This window comes from Pinus tabuliformis, chromosome 6, assembly GCF_031772625.1.
Source record: "Pinus tabuliformis cultivar Carrire ecotype Pingquan chromosome 6, CPIR1, whole genome shotgun sequence".
Lineage (NCBI taxonomy): Eukaryota > Viridiplantae > Streptophyta > Pinopsida > Pinales > Pinaceae > Pinus > Pinus tabuliformis.
Window position 1 is genome coordinate 1,334,123,406 of NC_142292.1, and position 18,658 is coordinate 1,334,142,063.

Here is an 18,658-nt window from a genome sequence, read left to right on the forward strand (position 1 = left end):
TAATTTCTTCTTATAAATGGTTAAATATTCAGTTTGAATATCAAATCAATTATACCTCTCCATGCTCTACTTCTCCATCCCATTTAAATCAAATTAACCATGTGCAGTTAAAGAACAGCCTTTTATTTTACTTGAGAATCTATCTAAGTTTAAAGCACCTGTTTATAAAATAGTTCATTGGTCATCCAATCATTTAAAACAACAAAACATTATAGATGCTTTGGCATAACTAATTGACCTTAAGTTATCTCAAAGGACAACACCTTACAACAATAATTTATGATTTAAGACATACCTTGAGATGTTATATAACAAACCTGGTAGGACTTTAATTCTTGATGGACTTCCAGAACTTCTTTCATGTTTCAAGTTTATCTTTTGAGGTCTCCTTCATAGCCTTGTGCAATCTGCAAGCTTGAGATGTTTTATATCAAACTTGGTAGGACTTTAATTCTTGATGGACTTCCAGAACTTCTTTCATGTTTCAAGTTTATCTTTTGAGGTCTCCTTCATAGACTTTGTGCATTCTGCAAGCTTTTCCTACCAAGGAAACTCATGAAGAACAAGTTATTAGCATATAATACAAACAAACCCTAATCAGGAAGAAACTAAATATGAAAAGATGAAACAAGGAACAAGATACTTATCTTTTGGTAAATGATGGAGGCTCCCACTTAATCCAATCTTTAAGGGATACCTACAATTTGAGATGGTTCTCTTACAAACCTAGTAGGATTTTCTAAGTACTCCCTTTGAAGACTCTCTCTAAATTATGACAACAGTATCTTCATTTGTATTCACTGATCTGAGTCATCATTCTTGATATATCCTTGATGTCTTTAGGCTGGTCTGCTTTCTTTTGACTGTCACTGTAGCTTTTCTTTTTGTAACTGGACTCATCCAACAAACTTCAATGACTGGTATATGAATCCTTGCCTTTGGATGATAACCTTCAAAGGAGAAGAGGCTGCTATAGAACTCAACAACAACTGTTGTAATCCTTTGTTTATCAAACACTGGCGAGACCTTTAAAGTTGGCTTCTATTCCAATGTTCAAGCTCGGAGTATATGTACCACAGGAGTGCATCCTTCTCTTCAGGTATCTCAGCTTTTAAATGGTTCAGTCTTGGGTTTCTTATATCCATAGGAGTGTAGTATAGATTTCAGAGGCTTTTAATTTTGAACTTACACTTAAATTAGTCCTTAACGAGATTAACAATATTCTTAACAAGTTTGACCTTGAACCATTTGCAAGAGAAGATACTTCGCCGATCTGTAAGTTTACTGAGATAAGCATATATACCAGAGATCTGAAATTACACAGAGATTTTGGATCCTTCTAGAGTGAAAGAGATGATGCCCAACACTTCGATTTATTGCTTAATGAGCTCGGCCTATCATGAGATGCTAGATTAACCTTTCGTCTTTCAAAAATGGTGTTTTTGTGCCTTCGCTTTACCTTGTAAAGATCTGCAGTTTTGTCACAGAGAAGAGGGTTGATAAGAAGTGTCCAGAGTTTGTTCTAGTCTTCCTTAGGAGCTCGGTCCTGAGAGACTTGCTTCCTTTCCTTATCTTGTAGTCTTAGTCATCTCTTTCCTGCCCTAATACAAATGAACCTTCCTCTGATAACATGTTGAGAAATCTAGGGCATCATGTGTTAGATTTAATTTCTCTTCTATTATGACATCATCTTATGGTGTTTCACTTCTTTCAATTAGTTATGTTCTTGTTATTAAGATTAATGCCAATCTATGAAGATCACAAAAGAGGAGACACAAGATATAGGTGGACAGCCAGGGAAAAACCCCTAGGTAGGGGAAAACCCAGTCAAGAACTCTTCCTTCAGTAGATTCATATGACAGTGAGACAACCAAGACCTTAACCTAAACTTCTCTCCATCCATCAAGTCAGCCTTTCAGTTGAAGTAGTCTTCTTTCAGTGATAAGAGATCCCTCTTCAAACATAGAACAATTTCATCTTCTGCAATGGAAAGAAACTTCGGTCTGCAATCTTTCTGCACTTCTTCCTTTGCTGCCTGTAACCCATACGAATTCCTGCACTTCTTCCTTTGCTGCCTGTAACCCATACGAATTCCTTCTTTAATTATAAAGGCTGATCCTGATAGTTCTGGAAACTTCAGTTCTGTAATTGTAGTCATCTTCGGTCCTGTGATCATGGGAGAACTTCAGTCCTGTAGGCATTCATCTCCTTCATTAGTTGTAGACGTCAAACATCCTTCCTCACTGCTCTTCGTATCTCTATGCCTTCTGTCCGAATTGCAGACTTTTTCTCCTTGCTGAATTGCACAAAAATAAGTTGAGTAGCTCTACTATTTATAGTGGTTGGAACCTGTAGTTTGAGGCCGACATGATGGAATGGAAGCTGACTTGATAAGTAAGGAAGCCGACTTGTAAGGAGACCAAGGCTTGACTTGATGGAGGAAATGTAAGACTAAAATGTTTTTTCTTTCTTGACCTTAACGAGCCCAAGAAGGGTATCTCACAAAAATAACTTTAGACTTTTACTTAATGAAAATCCTAGAGCACTCAATAGGTGCTTTTACCTATAGACTTGTTGACCCAAGCATGAAACCCATGCTTTAATAAGTCAATTTAATAATAATAAAATTATTTTTCTTTCTTTTGACAAATACATTGCATTATGACTTAATTACAATTATGAAGGCCGAACATAGTTACATTCTTCAACAACATGCACCATCGAAGTGGTTTCTGGGGCCTGAAACATGCCTTATATGCATCAAAACACACCCTAATTGGGCTGAAACATTTTTTAAAAGTGACCTAGCATTTCAAAGTTCATTTCCAAATCTAGATACTTCCCCAAAACATTTTTACTTTTAGATGTTTCAAAACACATTTTTGGATTTTCCTGTGTTTCCAACCCAAAAGCATGGTGGAAGATGAACTTTCCTACAACTTCAATGCTTCCCCGCATTCATGGATGGCATCTCTAGTAAACCCATCGATATACACTACTGGACCCCACCTAGGGAGATTCAAACCAAGCACCTGCTGACATGGAACTAGCAAAATGCCCAACAACATTGGCAACAACCAGTTGAGCTAACCCATTGGACTTATATATGTATGTGAGTTTGTGTGCGTCATCAACTAGAGGGTTGGCTCAATCAGCTCAAATGAACCATTTGAAGGTAAAGTTCATCATAAGGTCTCTGATTTCGATCTAGTCGAAGTTAGAGTCCAACTGAGTCCCACTGGGTTACTACCCACTATTGTAGTTGGCAGTTGAGCTTTCCCTCCATCCAAGTATTTCAAGGAAGAGAGGGGGATCCCATAAGTATGTGTGTGTGTGTGTGTCTTACTCTAATGCATAGAAAGTCTCAATTCCAATGTAATTCTGGACAATCTAGGCAATTTTCACAACAATGAAGCTTATGTGATGTATCTGAAGCTCTCTTACAAAGAGGATTAGGTAAGATAAAACGTTTTCTAACAAAAAATAGATGCATATTGATATTTTAATTTACTAGGATAATGAAATGTTCATATCATTGAATACAAAAGACCAACACTATGAAATCACATATCCATAAGTACAGTAATACTACTCATTAACCTCAAGAACTAAGACATTTAAAGAATTTTGTAAAGCATCATCAATAAAATAATGGTTTTCTAACACAGCATCATGTAAGGTAAAAGCACATACTATCCTCCAAGTAGTAAGGCACCTAACCTCACAAAGTCTTCAAGTGTAGACTTTGCTCGCTCTATTGCATCTAGTCCAACCAAAGGCATGCCCTCCACTGTGTAACGTGCTAAGGAAGGGAAGAACGAACTGGTAGTATCCTTGTTTCCTTTGTTGGTAGCTCTATATTGCAATTCTTTGTCATCTGTAAACCAACAATAGAAAATTGTGTTCCATAACTTAGAATTTGCATAGATGTATGTAATAATCAAAACCACGTGCATTAGGAGGAAGAATAACTAGAGATCAAGCAAACAAGTGAAAAAAATAAAAAATATTTTACGAGAGTTCAATTACAATTGACATAAACAAAAATTTCATGGAAAATACTACTCATGAGATTCACTATAGAGAGATGAATATCTAGTAGCCAACATAATCAAGTTTGTTAACCATATCAAAGAGGATAAACAATTATACTTTTTGCTAATTCTTATGATGGCCTACACAAAATATTACCAAGATAAGATCTTATTCATGTCCACAAATGACCAAAAAAAGGTAGGTCTATGTGACTTAAAATTACAATCCAGAAGTGACATTGTGTTAGTGCCAAAGCAACTCTGAAAAGCTAAAAGATAAAAAGATGAAGAATAAAATAAAATTGCTCTAAACCACATGGCTAATACTAAGAATGAACACCAGAAAATAGAGAAAAAGTGTGTAATAACTATCACACTTCCAAATAGGATTTCCTAAGCTTTAAACAGTTACATATATGAACACAACGGCGAATGCAATCTAGCATGTGCGACAAGGTAAATAATTCAACTCGATGGATGTACACCTATCAACCATTCTCTCTTGGGCCACGATGCAAACAAAAGACCACTAAATATAAATGGCACATTGCCCAAATATTTCTAATCGATCAATAGCATCACAAATACCAATATAAGACAGCCTTCTTTTGCCACAAACACCAAGATGCCTAGTAAAACACATAGTTTGTCTCTAATAAAGTTTAAACTGACAAATCACAATACATATGTACCAGACAAATAGCTAACTAATTGCCATCAAAGGCACAAGGCCAATGGTTTCAAGCTTTCACAATTAGTCTCACTATAATTGTTCCATTAAACATCCTTAAAACTTATTTGCTATCTTCGATCTACAAATTAGTAAAATTTTACAGCTCAGGGATGAATTTCTCCTAGAAGAAACCATATCTTTCAGTGCTATTTGAACCACCCATAATAAAGTTTCATTTCTAACAATTCTAATATAATTTTCCAAAAATAGTAACTCACATTTCAATTTGGAAGTGACTTTCCAAAAATAGAAATTCATGTCTAAATGATCAAGGATGTTCTTGACATATGAAATCCACTTTAAAATCAAATCAATCATGATTATACAAGTCAAGAATTTATATATTTATCCTTACTAGCATTATTATTATTATGATACTATTATTTATAAAATGGTCTAAAGTCATTTACTTTTAATGGATTAATAAAAAACGAATTCTCTTATGGAATATGTGAATTAAATTGAGAATCTTTTACTTGGAAAATGGAACCTCTCTCTTGGAATAAAATAGTAACTCCACACTTACGAGAATGTAACTCTCCCCAACTCTCCCTCATTAATTCAATGTATAACTGTTACCCACCATTTTGTGGGTGATATCCCTACGAGAAAAAAATTCTCCAAGATGGTCCTTAGCCAGCAGCCACCAACTAGCTTGTTGTGCCACTTCTCGCCACCTGAGCCAGCCATGTGGTCCCTCACCCATCTGTCATGATCGTATGTTTGAAGTTGGGCTCCTGAACCTAAAGGTATGCCTTGTCATTTGGTGTTGAAGTTTCTAAGTTTACTTAGTTAGAAACCCTCCATGCACTTTATCTGATTTATTCCTACCTACTTGTTATTTTCCTTAACAAGTTATTTACATTGTCAATACTAAAAATAAACACTAGTGCATACTCAACATATCACAAATCAACAACTAAAAGAAACAAAAACAAACACACCATGTGACACCATTATTTTGGGATTAATGTCCTCGAAAAAACCCAATGTGGGAAAACCAGTGCAGCTATCTGAGGGTTTTCTTATTAAGCAAATCAAAGTACAATCTGGGTGTCGAAACTGGCCTACCCAACAGAGAATTTCCTTGGCAATAATACCTCTCATTTTCTGACAAATCTCTTGGTTGAAACCCCAGATAATCCTTCTGGCAACTACTCAGCACCAATCTGTCCCAGAAACCCCAGCGTCAGCCTCTCTCTGGACTGCGTCAGCCCCTCTCTGCCTCACGCTGGATCTACGTCACCCCGGATGGGTCTACGTCAACCCTCTGGCTCTCTGCGTCGACAACGCTGGCCTCTCTGAGGCTCTGCGCAGCTCCTAGCTGCTTCTGCGTCGCCATGCGTGAGCCCTGCCTGGCTCTGCGTCACTCTCCTTGGCTACTGCGTTGCTCCCCCGACACTATCTCTGCCTCCCTGTCTCTCTGTACTCAAATGCCCCTCAGCTGCATCTCCCGATCACTAATTCTATCTCTCTTAGCAAACCCCGCTCTAGAGAATAGAATGATTGATCACTCTAGTGTACTCTCCAAGTGACCCTCAAGCCTCTTCTCATACTTTTCCTGTTGACATATCAACGGTCGAGATTAAGTCCCTAATCAACAGCTAAGATTAGATCTGGCTTGATCCATGTCTTTTGGACCATTCTAACACAGATTCATATTAATACACATTAATATTTTATTTTCCCTAAGTTTAGACTTAGGGACTCCATCAAAAATATTAATTATTTTAATATCTCCTTATCTGTTTAGAATTTGCCCAAACCCTTTCTAAGTATTGGAGATCTCATGTGCCCCACCCTCTCCACCAAATTTTGTGGCTAGAGCACATCCAATGATACCCCAAATCAACATTTGGTAATTGAGTATTGCAGTTTGCTTATCATTGACACTTTTGGGCGTGGATTAATGGGGGGATTCGACGGAAAGAATGGGCTAGGTCTGTGCTCTTGTCCCCTAGATTCTTTCTTGGATGTTAACCTTGGATTCTAGTCCCGTGGGATCTCTTTTACTGACCATTTGGTTTTAGGGATGGTATTTCAGGGGAAACCGTGATTTTGGTTGTGTGGTCCCGCTCCCCTATCTGCATATATTACCCCCTTTCCACTCATTATAAACCCATTCATCATTTCTAACACCTGGGTTCACATTCCTCCACTAGGTCGACATAGGGCTAGCTCTCTCCCTCCCCTTGCCCACACCTTGGGTAAAGCCTGGAATGATGCCTCGGAGGATGACAAAGCTAAAAAGAAAAGAAAAAGCACAATTGGCCACATTCAAAAGGAAACTATACCAAAAAATGCAAAAGATGGTCGGGACAAACACATTTAACACATCGGCAAAATCCAATACATGAGCTCTACCCCATCATCATGGCCATCACCCTGGTTCCTACAAGCTCTATGAGCCCCTTCATCATATAGGAAACTCATGATTGTCCCAACCCCTGGTGGGCAATGAACTGTCGTACCTTAAAAGGGGGCATCCACTACTATATCTCACACATCATGCTCTTACCCCTTGAGCCTCGACCAGTTAATTGAAGAAAAATCATAAAAAGGAAAAAGGCATATAAAGAAGGGTGGAAAAATCAAGGTCGGAGCACCTAATGTACCACGATTGCTCCCTCTTATACAATATATACCCAAGTGTGGGCTTCCCTCTACCACCTACCCTTGTACCCTAGCATGTGGCCCAGGGTTGCCCCTTCTCATTCCCTACTCCATCCACATCTTCATCATATGCTACCACCTTTTAAAGGATGTACCTTGGACATATTTTCCGCTTTAAAAGTAGAAACCACTTAATGGGATTCTTGGTTAACCCCATTTGGAATTTGGAGACATTAGCACATGCCAAAGCCCATTATGGAAGGGCAGGCCATTATGAAGTCCCCACCTGTGCTCCATGGTTTGTGAGTTCTTTTACTCTATTCCTTGATGACTTGTTGTACTGGAAAGCTAGGGTACGCATTGGATCTTATGCTGGATTGTAGGTGGTCTCCATCTTAGGTTTGGTCTCCCTATACGGGGTCTTAACCCTCCAGAGGGCTACATAGGCACATAAAGGGTGTGTGTTGAGAGCCATGGGCCACCCCAGCAATAGACAGCACTCCATGGATCACCAGAGATGCTCAGAGATTATTTGAGACTACCTTTTGGACGAGGAAGATGCACCTCTTTCACCTTTGCCGGGCCAACACCACATATGTACCATGCACTTGATAGATGACCCAGGACTTGTAGGATGATGTGGCATCACTTACACCATCATCTAAGCCCTTACAAATGGTCTACAGGCATCTTTCACTCACTTAGAGAACCATGAGGTCACTTGTGTGCCCTCACAGCCATTGGGAGCACCACAAGTTTATTATGTGCAGAACAAGGGGCCAACCCCTTGTCCATTACTTTTGGAAGTCCAACTCATCATTTTGGCACTTTTGCACTTCATCAGGCCTCTGAGAGAGCCCAATGATATGCATTATTGATCATTCGGCCTCTCGGGAGGCTTATTATTTTATTTGTGAGCTAGTATGGTGGGCTTGTCACCATTAGATAGTTATTTGCACATTATTTTAGTTGATTGGCTAATGTAGGCTCAAATTAGGTAATTCGTACTCCTAGTGAGTGTATAAATAGGAGAGACATGAATTCATTTGTATCATCACTTTGAATTGGATCATTCTTCTCTTTATAGAATTTCGCACATTTTCTAGGATGATGAATTGGAGCATGGATGAATTTTGATGTTTGGATTGGAGTATTTTATCTTGGAGATTCTTTAATGTCAAATTGTTGATGGTTGGATAAGTTCTATTACATATAAGTACACACATTTAATGCTATTCTTGTTTTACTTTTGTCATATGCATTGAATGAGATTTTTGCTATACTAAGGCTAATTGTTGCATTGCATAATTGCAAAATTGTGGAATTATTGTTTTTATATAGCATCTCTCAATGTCTGGGCCATGTATATGAATGAAATCTCCTAGGGATAATTCCACCGGTGAATTTATCTTGATAGGCCATCTATTTTTTCCAAGCGAAGTATAAAAGCTTTGAAGTCTCTTCTTCTTGCCCTAAAGGCCAAGTGAAGTAGTCCTTAAGGCCTCCTTGACTGAAATACAGGTTCCTTTCTCATCATTCTCCTAGACTCCATTCTCCCCAAAGGGATTAGGCACTGGTCCACCAATAGGTGATCACTCAAAGACCACCTTTATCCACCTTTCCCTCTCTCTTCTAGGTCTAGCGAAGTCGGGTCACCTAGGGCATCACTTATCGAACAAAACAACCAAAGAAATAGTTCGAGGTCGTAGCCTCTATTGTGTTGGTGTGTCCTCAAGGCCTCCTCCAAGTTTGAATCCATTCTGATGGTGGAGTTGTGAGATAACCCAAGCCCTAGCTCTCAGATCAAACGTTGAACTAGTATTCCCTAGGCTAGCACCTCATAAGATCAATTCGATACTTTTAATTGAAAATTCTTGCTTTGATCCTTTCCCCTTCTTTGTCTGGCTTAAGAACATCATTGGTCACTAGATTCTCTCTCCTTAACCTACGTTGGGTCCACTTGGTCCCATGTGGTCCCATACCTTTGAAAGGTCAATTCTTCAAGAACCATTCGGGAACTCAAGTTCAATAAGGATTTTAGGATTGGGAAACTCCTTTACAAGGCAGATTCCTCTAACCTAACCCTCAAGTCCTCACCTCCTTATCCTAGAAATCTTTGTACCTTGCTTGAAGGGAAAGTCAGCTCCATTCTTTACCCCCTTCTACGAAAAGGATCATTAGGGTCACTTCACATCCATTTGCTGATTCATCCTTCACAATCGAATTCCATATACCGGGTCTCCTCCCATCGGTGAAAGTCAGTCAAGAGTAGGGAGTCTTAGCTGAGGTGACAGTGGGCAAGTCTCCATTTGTTGCCCTTGGCCTAGCAGTTGTCCCCTTTAGGTATCCCCTTTAGGCCCCCTACTAGTTTAAGCGGTAACATTTTGGCGCCATTGCCGAGGAGGAAGAAGGTTTACCTCCCTAGTGAATCATTGAGGAATTGATTCATTGACGACATCTATAAGCATTCCCTGGCAACTCCACTCATTTTCCAAACCCCTAGTTTACTTGAAGGCGACAACATTCCTCCTTTAACTAGGGCTGCTGCAAAAAGGGGACAGCGAACTCCATCACATGTTGGAACCGCCCTCTTCCCTGAATTTGAGAAAGTCAGTGATCCATCTCCAAAGACGCCATTTAGTTCTAACATTGACCCAAAACAAGATCAACCCAAGATGACCAATAGTGAAAGGCACTTGGTTAGTGTCTTTTCCCCTTTGAAATTGAGTGATGATCCCAAACCACTACTTGAAAAATATAACCGATGGCTACTGTCATGTCCCTTCCTAAATTAATTTGGAACAAGACTAATTATTGAATTTTGGGGCCAATTTTGGAGATAGTGCGGCCCATTCGATTTTATTAGGAGATTAGTCTAAGGAGAAGTTATTTTGTTGTGGTTAAGTTCTACGTGGGGGCCACCCACACTAGGGAATACGCACTCCCTAGTTCGAATTGCTTGGAGGGGAAAAGTCGATGGTTAAGTGAGGCCCACGATGGACAGAAAAATTGGAGGGAAAAGTGCTCCACGAAATCTATATAAGGAAGACAGCTCTCCTCATTCCATCATCTTTGGTTGCTCGAGTTGCTTAGCTAAGTCGTTGTTTAGCAAGAGTTCTTCAAGCGAAGAGCTCACCCTTTCTTGGGTGGATTTTGAGCGCCACCCTAGAGAGGTTTATCTTCATTCCTCCATAGGAGGATATCATTGTGGTTTCCAGCAGTTGCATACATCTCTAGGTGGTGCATATTTCTGGATGACGCAGGGGAGGGAGGTCGACATTGTTTGTGGCATCTTGTGGAGGAGTTTTGGTCAGGAGAATTTCCAGAGAGGAGTTATAGGAGTTTTGCTGCCATTTTGGAGAGCTTTGGAGCTGGAGGAGAGTGCTCCCATTCAGTGTGACTTTCGCACTTCCTAGGCCAGCGCAGAGGCAGCATTTTCTGCTCACGTGGGAGGTTTAGACTCAGCCATTGTGGTTTATCCTTGTTGGGAGAGAGAATGAAAGCATTAGTGGAGGCGATTGCTACATTTCCAGAGTGCATGAGGAGGATTTTGCTGGTGTATTGGAAGAAAGTGTGCTTCAGCAGTTTTGGAGGGCATAGGGCCTTTAGGGGTTGATTTTCGAAGTTCAAAATCCGACCAAATCATTTCTGGGTTTCTCTGGGTTTTGTGAGAGGAGTTTGTGCTTAACATTTAAGAATTTTTCAGGTGATATTCGAGTATGAAATCCTCATTCTTATAACAAGGTGAATTGCTAGTAGCTGGGGAATTTACACCATTTTATGGGTTCAACTTTGGCTTGGAGATAGGCCAAACCCTTTCTAGGTTTTTTTGGTTTTTTTACAAGGATCCCGGATATAAAGTTTCAACATTTTCTGAGCACCAGAGACGGGGTTTCTTGCAGTTCATTCCCAGCCAGCAGTGCAATTTCTGGGGATAGCACAGAGCATTAGAGGAGCAGTTATTTCCAGCTTCGAGATTATTGTTTTATCACCTGGGTCCTGTCAAGCTTGCCCTTGAGGCAAGCCCAGGTGCATTTCTACATATTATTGTACTTTCTCCATTTCATTAATAAAATGGCTCAGTTGGTTCTCACTTCTGGAGTTTTAATGAGCATTTGTTGATTGTTTTAATTTCCTGTGGCACAAATCGATTTTGTTTTGCATATCACTGTTTATTTAAGTTTGCAACATTATAGTGGTATCGAAGCATGATCTTGGCCTAGCTATGGATAACTAGTAAGATCATGGGAGATTTGGGCATGTATGCACAGTGACGAGATACACCATACACCACCCATGGCTCAAGGGAGATTCAGTATGTAGGAATTCGAGGCTGGAATTTGCTGGAATGATGAGAGGTTGGATCAGTTGATGAAGGTGTCAGACCAGATCCATCCTTGCCCTTACAGCAGAGACACTAGAGGTGCACAAGCTGTGGGAGTACAACCACCTACATCATGTCGGAAAAGCCGACAAAATCTTAGCACTAGATCTCCTGAAAAGGAGCAGGCAGGACAAGGACAATTAGAGGGTGAGACTAGGGGGCGCTTTCATTGGTGGAAACCTGGCTTTAGATATCAAGGGCCTGAGGAGGAGGTTGAGCATGACGCTGAGGGCCCACATGATGGTGAGGAGCACATCAATTTACTCGGTGTGGCGCAAGAGTCACCATTATTCGAGACCTCTTTGATAGCCCCAGTTGACACCTTGGTGGAGAGGATAGAGCCTACACACTTAGAGCCATCTATTGAGGAGGATCCACCCATGGATGAGATGTCAATAGTGGCTGAGGTATCCAGAGCTGTGACTGAGTCTGCAAGTGAAAGATACCCATGGTAGTTTCATCAGTTCCATGCCAACCTTCTAGCATTGAGAGAGAAGCTCACCATAGTACGAGAGGCCATTCTACAGCAAAATGAGGAGCTGGAGGGCATGAGAGTGGTTTGTGTCGAGTCAATGGCCAAACTGACTCGCATTGGGGAACAGTTGGATTCCCTAATGGTACCACTAGAGTGCACTTTAGAGCATCAGAGCAACCCTCTTCAAACATACATAGATGGCGTTTGTAGCGTCAATAGTTTGCCTCTGCACCTTGGAGGGAGAGAGGCAAAGCCACTTTGACATATTTTATGTGTTGACCAAGCCGATGAGATGAGGCGACATGAGCAGTGCAAGGTGCAGCATTCGCTGGATGGAGAGCTCTTCCTACTTATGACAGTTTGTATATTCAATCCCTCTCTTGGGGTTGGATGGCGAGAGATTCTGAGTTGGCATCCGGTGCAGTGGGCTATGCAGATGGTAGTGGACCGACATGAAGCTTAGCAGGAGCTTTCATGCATTTGGGATATCGGAAGCCCAGACTGGCATTGGGATCTAGATGGGACTACCTATCATTCCCCAAATATATCAGTTGACTGCGACCGTGGTGGTGTAGTTGGCCTAGTGGTTAAGCACACACATTCGTTAGGGGAGTTTTGTCCAGTACCAGTGACCAACCAGTTTGTGGGCAGACTCCTTGAGTTGTCTTGGTATGACAATTGTGCATTGGTTCACATGATGATCATCATACTCTAGCAGGAGTTTGTTGGAGGAGGTGGCACCGATAGGCCACCTGACAATGCCTTGTATGGAGTTGGGGATTCTTCACATTTGTGTGGGACATGGAGGACATGGAGGAGCAGAGCAATGGTGGCATTGTTACTAGTACCTAAGAAGATTCACTTCTTGGGTCCCTCAGGGAGGATTTGCAGGGGAGATCCCCTCATCCGAGAGCATAGTGATGCGATGGTGGAGGTGACGATACAGGTTGGATGCAGGCTGACGCATATGGACACAGCTTTAGGCCATCACATCCAGGGATGGGTAGGAGCATCTAGCGTGGAGCAATGGTCTGCAGATGGGCATGGAGACGCATGGGGGGTGTCGCAGTATGTGGGAATGCATTGTGGAGTGGGAATGCCTCACATCGCATTGAGTACATGCGAGGAGTGACAGGTGCGGTGACACAAGACGGTACAGGATGTTATAGTCGTAGCCGAGAGTATCTAGTGGTGTACCGGGACAAGTTGCGGTGTACAGTGGAATGTTGACGAGTGCAGCCATACTGGGTGGTATGCAGTGGCAGATGATGCGGCACAGCCACTGTTTTACAAAACGGCCGAATCGACTCCGACTCGGCCGAGTCGAACCGAGTCAAAGGCCTGGGGAGTGACTCGGCGAGCTAACCAGTCCGGTTGGCCGAGTCACATATGACTCGGCCGAGTCATATGTGACTCGGTCAACCCGGCCGGGTCCGTTATGACTCGGCCGAGTCACTGTTGGGACGGCTGGGCAGCGTAAATGATAAAAAAAATTCACTTTTTTGGTAATTTTTGACAAAGTTAAATGCAGTTTATGGATTCCAAAGGGTAATAGTAATTTGTTAAATGCTTTTGGGGTCCATTTCCCCCTCCCAAACCCTATTTAAGACACCCAAATGCTCTCATTCACTCACAGCAGTCTTATGCATTTGAGTGAGAGTCTTCTTTGAGAATTAGTGAGCAGTTCTTGAGCTTGTTTTGGAGCAGCAGTGAGGAGTCTTGGAGGAGCATTGTAGCTGGAGTGAGGAGCTTCTTGGGCAGCCATTTGGAGCAGCATTGAGGAGCTGATTCTTGGAGCAAGCTTGAGGAGGCAGTTTGTGCCTGGAGGTATTTTTTTCCACCTCTATAAATCTGTTTTTGCTTAGTAAATTTTAGGTGCATATCAAGAAAGCTTAGAGAGTGTTTTTTGTCAAATAAATGAACATTGAATCAATTTTTTTTTTTTTCATTTTCAGATTGTTTTCCTAGTCAAAAAATGGCACCTAGAGCAAAAGATCCTGCTTGGGCATATGTTGAAATGGTTGATAGTCAGATGCATTGCAAATTTTGCCATAGGAAAATTAAGGAAGGTCATGGGGGCATTAATAGGCTGAAACAACACTTGGAAGGGATTAGAGGCCAAATTACCCCATGTACCTCATCAGAAATTGAGGAGATTAGAAAGAATTTGTTAGCCAGCTTTGAGAAATTTAAAGAAGATAAGGCTAGGCAAAAAGAGATACAGGCTGAAATTGGGAGGAAGAGGGAGATACAAAAAATGATGGCTACCAACCCCCACTATGATTTTGAGGGTTCTTCCTCTATCCCTCAAACTGAGGCATCCAACCCTTTCCGTTATGTTCCTCCCTCTTTTGGTTTTGTTCAAGATAAGGGAAAGGGTAGAATGAATTTGACAAAGGGTGATGTGACTATCAAAAGTTATTTCACTCCCTCCTCTCCATCGGATGCACATGGTCCTGAAGTTAGTAAAGGTCAAATTCAGCCCACTTTAGATGACCATTGGAAGAAAGAATTGAGGGAGACTGCTTGTGACTACATAGCTAGATGGTGGTATGATGCTGATATCCCCTTTAATGCTGCTCGTTCACCATATTATGAGCCTATGTTTGATGCCATACATGCTGCTGGAAAAGGCTTCAAAGGCCCTACTATGCAAGAGCTAAGGGGGTTTCGTTTGCAGAAAGAAATTCAATCCATTAATGAGTATTTGCAAGAGTTCAAGGACTCATGGGCAAGAACAGGGTGTACCATCATGTCAGATGGATGGACTGATCAAAGAAACCGTACCATCATAAACTTTCTTGTCTTCTGCCCACAGGGAACCATGTTTTTAAAATCAGTTGATGCATCTGATAAGGTAAAAGATGGCCACTTGTTGTTTCAGCTATTGGATCAGGTTATTGAGGAGGTGGGGGTGGCTAATGTTGTTCAAATCATCACAGATAATGCCTCTAACTATGTTCTTGCTGGTAAACTGTTAGAGGAAAAACACAAGACCATCTTTTGGACCCCATGCGCTGCACATTGCATAGACCTCATGCTTGAGGATATTGGAAAATTAGATTGGGTCAGAAACACTGTAGATAATGCCAAAAGCATAACAAAATTTATCTACAATCATACACTGGTTTTGAGTCTCATGAGGAAACACACTGGAGGCAAGGATATTATTAGGCCTGCCATCACTAGATTTGCTACACATTTTTTGACATTGCAATCTATGCTTTCCCAACATAGAAACTTGCAAAAGATGTTTTCCAGTGATGAATGGAATCAAAGCAATTGGTCTAACAAACCAGAAGGCAAAGAATTGAAAAGGAAAGTCCATGAAGAAACTTTTTGGAGAAAGGCAGCAGAGATTGTGAAGCTTGCTGAGCCACTAGTTAAGGTGTTGCGGTTGGTGGATGGGGAAAGGTTGGCTATGGGCTTCATTTATGAGGCTATGGATCAAGCAAAGGAGCAAATAAAGACAGCATACAAGGATAGAGTGGCAAAGTATGGGCCCATTTGGGCAATCATTGATGAAAGATGGAACAATCAACTCCATCGCCCTATACATGCAGCTGGGTATTTTTTGAACCCACGGTATCATTATAAAGCTAAGGAGTCAGGAGCTTTGAGGGGGGAGGTCAGAGATGGACTGGTTGATTGCATTGAACGCATGATCCCATCGGAGTCTGATCAGCTGGAGATACATCAACAGGTCACATCCTTCAGCAATGCAACAGGTACCTTTGGGAAGAACCTAGCAAAGATTGCAAGAGAAGCAGATGAGCTAGGTAAACAAAAATTTCAATGTTCAATTTCTTAATGGTTTTACAGTTTTACTTTTTTTATTAAAGTTTGTTAAATCATTTATAATTTGAAAGTTAGATATAATTTGTAATTTTGTTGAGCTTCAGCCTTCATCTAACTCATAATTCATTACACTCCTATGTTTTTTGCAGCACAATGGTGGGAGGCCTTTGGTGGCCAGTGCCCTCAATTGCAAAGGTTTGCAATTCGTATTTTGAGTCAAACTTGCAGTGCATCTGGGTGTGAGCGCAATTGGTCTGTCTTTGAGAGGATTCACACAAAGAAGAGAAACCGTTTGGATCAAAAACGGTTAAATGATCTAGTTTTTGTCCAATACAACCTTCGGCTCAGACGAAACCAATTGCTGAAAAAAAGACCTGATTCAGATCCCATTGTGTTGGAAGACATTGATCCAACATCAGATTGGGTAGTGGAGAGTCGTCCACCAGAGTTTGATCCTGATGAGGATCTTGATGAACTTGAACATGTTGTTCAAATTCAGCGTGTTCAGTTGGATGCAGATCCCAATCCACCAGCCTCAGTCTCACAGCCAGCAAGGACTCCAGTTGTAGGTGCTTCCTCTGCTCAGCCACGACAGAAGCGCAGCCGCATATCTACTCTATCTCAGCTTGCATCTGCTGCACAGCCTGCTAGTGGTACTGGTACCACTTCTACAGTTGCAGTTGGAGACGATGATGATGATGAAGAGCCATGGGGTCCCTTGTCTGACTCTGATGATGATGATCCAGAGATTGGTCGAGATGATCTTGGCTCCTCTGGCAGTAGCTACTAGCCAGTAGAACTAGTATTGCAGTCTGGTCACCATCACAGTTTACTTTTGTTGTAGAGGCCATTTCTAGCCTCCTTGGTTATTTGTATTTTGTTTTGAGTCTTTGATCATGTATGACAGTTGACTATGTATTGCCATTGGGTACCATTTTGATATAGTGGATTGGTTCATGAGCCTACTTTGATCATATGTTGTCTTCCATCTATATTATAATGTTGTGTGTTTGGAAACATGAATAAAAATCTTTAAAATTATGTTTAAAATATTTAAAATTATGTTTTTTAATAAATAAAAAAAATATTTAATGTATTTTTTACAACGACCGAGTGATTGAAATCGAGCCGGCCGAGTCATTACCGTTTCGGAGTCATGGATGTTGTCATTGATATTATCTAGGAAAAGGGGGGCTACCGTTGGGGGCCATGTTCAAATGGACTTATCATATGCTACCATTCTGCAATCTGATGGAACCCCTTTTATCCTTTATAGGGAACCCACCTACCTATCTCATGTGATCACGCCTGGACCATACTATGAAACACATGAAATTGAGAAGCCTTCTCTTATTTTCCCGGCTCAAGAAGTCTATATCCATGAGCGACAAATCTCTAAAGCAAGCAAAAAGTGGAAGCATAAAAAAGAATATAAGGTCGGGGACTTAGTCGTGGTTGATAGAGATCCAATGCCTATCAAGATTCATGGAAAAGTTGGGGAGGATTATTATTACATTGCCAAATTCAACGACGAACTTTGGCTCGAGCCGGTCAAATGAAGTTGTATCACCCCTTTCCTTGAGACTTGATATTGTATCATATGCATGGTAGAGTAGGATGCATTTCACGTTGATTTTGCATTAGAACTAACATCATATGATATTTCTCATGCTAGAGTAGATGCATCTGAATTAAAATTTGCATATTTTATTTTTCTATTGATTTTATGGCCTAACATTAAGCATGTGTGATCATGAGACACGACGAAAGCATGCTTCCCCGTGTTCTTCATCTATTATATGTGCAGGTAACATGTCTACGATGACCAAGAGATTGTTGGAGTTCTCGTAACCTTCTGTTCGTGTAGCTTCGTCCACTTCTTCGAGAGATCACGTCCCAGTTGGAGCCAGATATTACCCACCATTTGTAGGTGATATCCCTACGAGAAAAAAATTCTCCAAGATGTTCCTCAGCTGGCAGCCCATTGCAGCCACCAACTAGCTCGTTGTGCCACTTCTCCGCCTCTTGAGCCAAGCATGAGGTCCCTCGACCATCTGTCATGATCGTATGTTTGAAGGTGGGCCTCCCAAACCTAAAGGTATGCCTTGTCATTTGGTAATTGAGTATTGTAGTTTGCTTATCATGGACACTTCTGGGCATGGATTAATGGGGGGATTTGGCGGAAAGAATGGGCTAGGTTTGTGCTCTTATCCCCTAGACCCCTTCTTCCATGTTAACCTTGGATTCTAGTCCCGTGGGATCTCTTTCACTGACCATTTGGCTTTAGGGATGGTATTTCATGAGAAACCTTGATTTTGGTTGTGTGGTCCCGCTCCCTAATCCGCATATATTACCCCCTTTCCACTCATTATTAACCCATTCACCATTTCTCCCACCTCGGTCCACATTCCTCCACTGGGTCCACATAGGGCTAGTTCTCCCCTTCCCCTTGCCCACACCTTGGGTCAGGCCTGGAATGATGGCCCGAAGGTTGACGTAGCTAAAAAGAAAAGTAAAAGCACAATTGGCCACATTCAACAGGAAAGCGTACCACAAAATGCAAAAATATGGTCAGGACAAACACATTTAGCATGTGGGCAAAAGCTAATACATGAGCTCAA

The 18,658-nt window shown here is 41.3% G+C and overlaps 1 protein-coding gene across 2 annotated transcripts in view; it reads right to left on the reverse strand.

Moving 5' to 3' along the window:
• LOC149263519 (ATP synthase subunit B) overlaps nucleotides 1–18,658 on the reverse strand; it is a 372,029-nt gene that overhangs the window by 227,802 nt on the left and 125,569 nt on the right. For both annotated transcript variants that reach the window (XM_089426453.1, XM_089426451.1), the window contains exon 4: nucleotides 3,721–3,877. In XM_089426453.1, coding sequence (XP_089282579.1) covers nucleotides 3,721–3,877 — 157 coding nt within the window. The remainder of the gene's footprint in view (nucleotides 1–3,720; nucleotides 3,878–18,658) is intronic.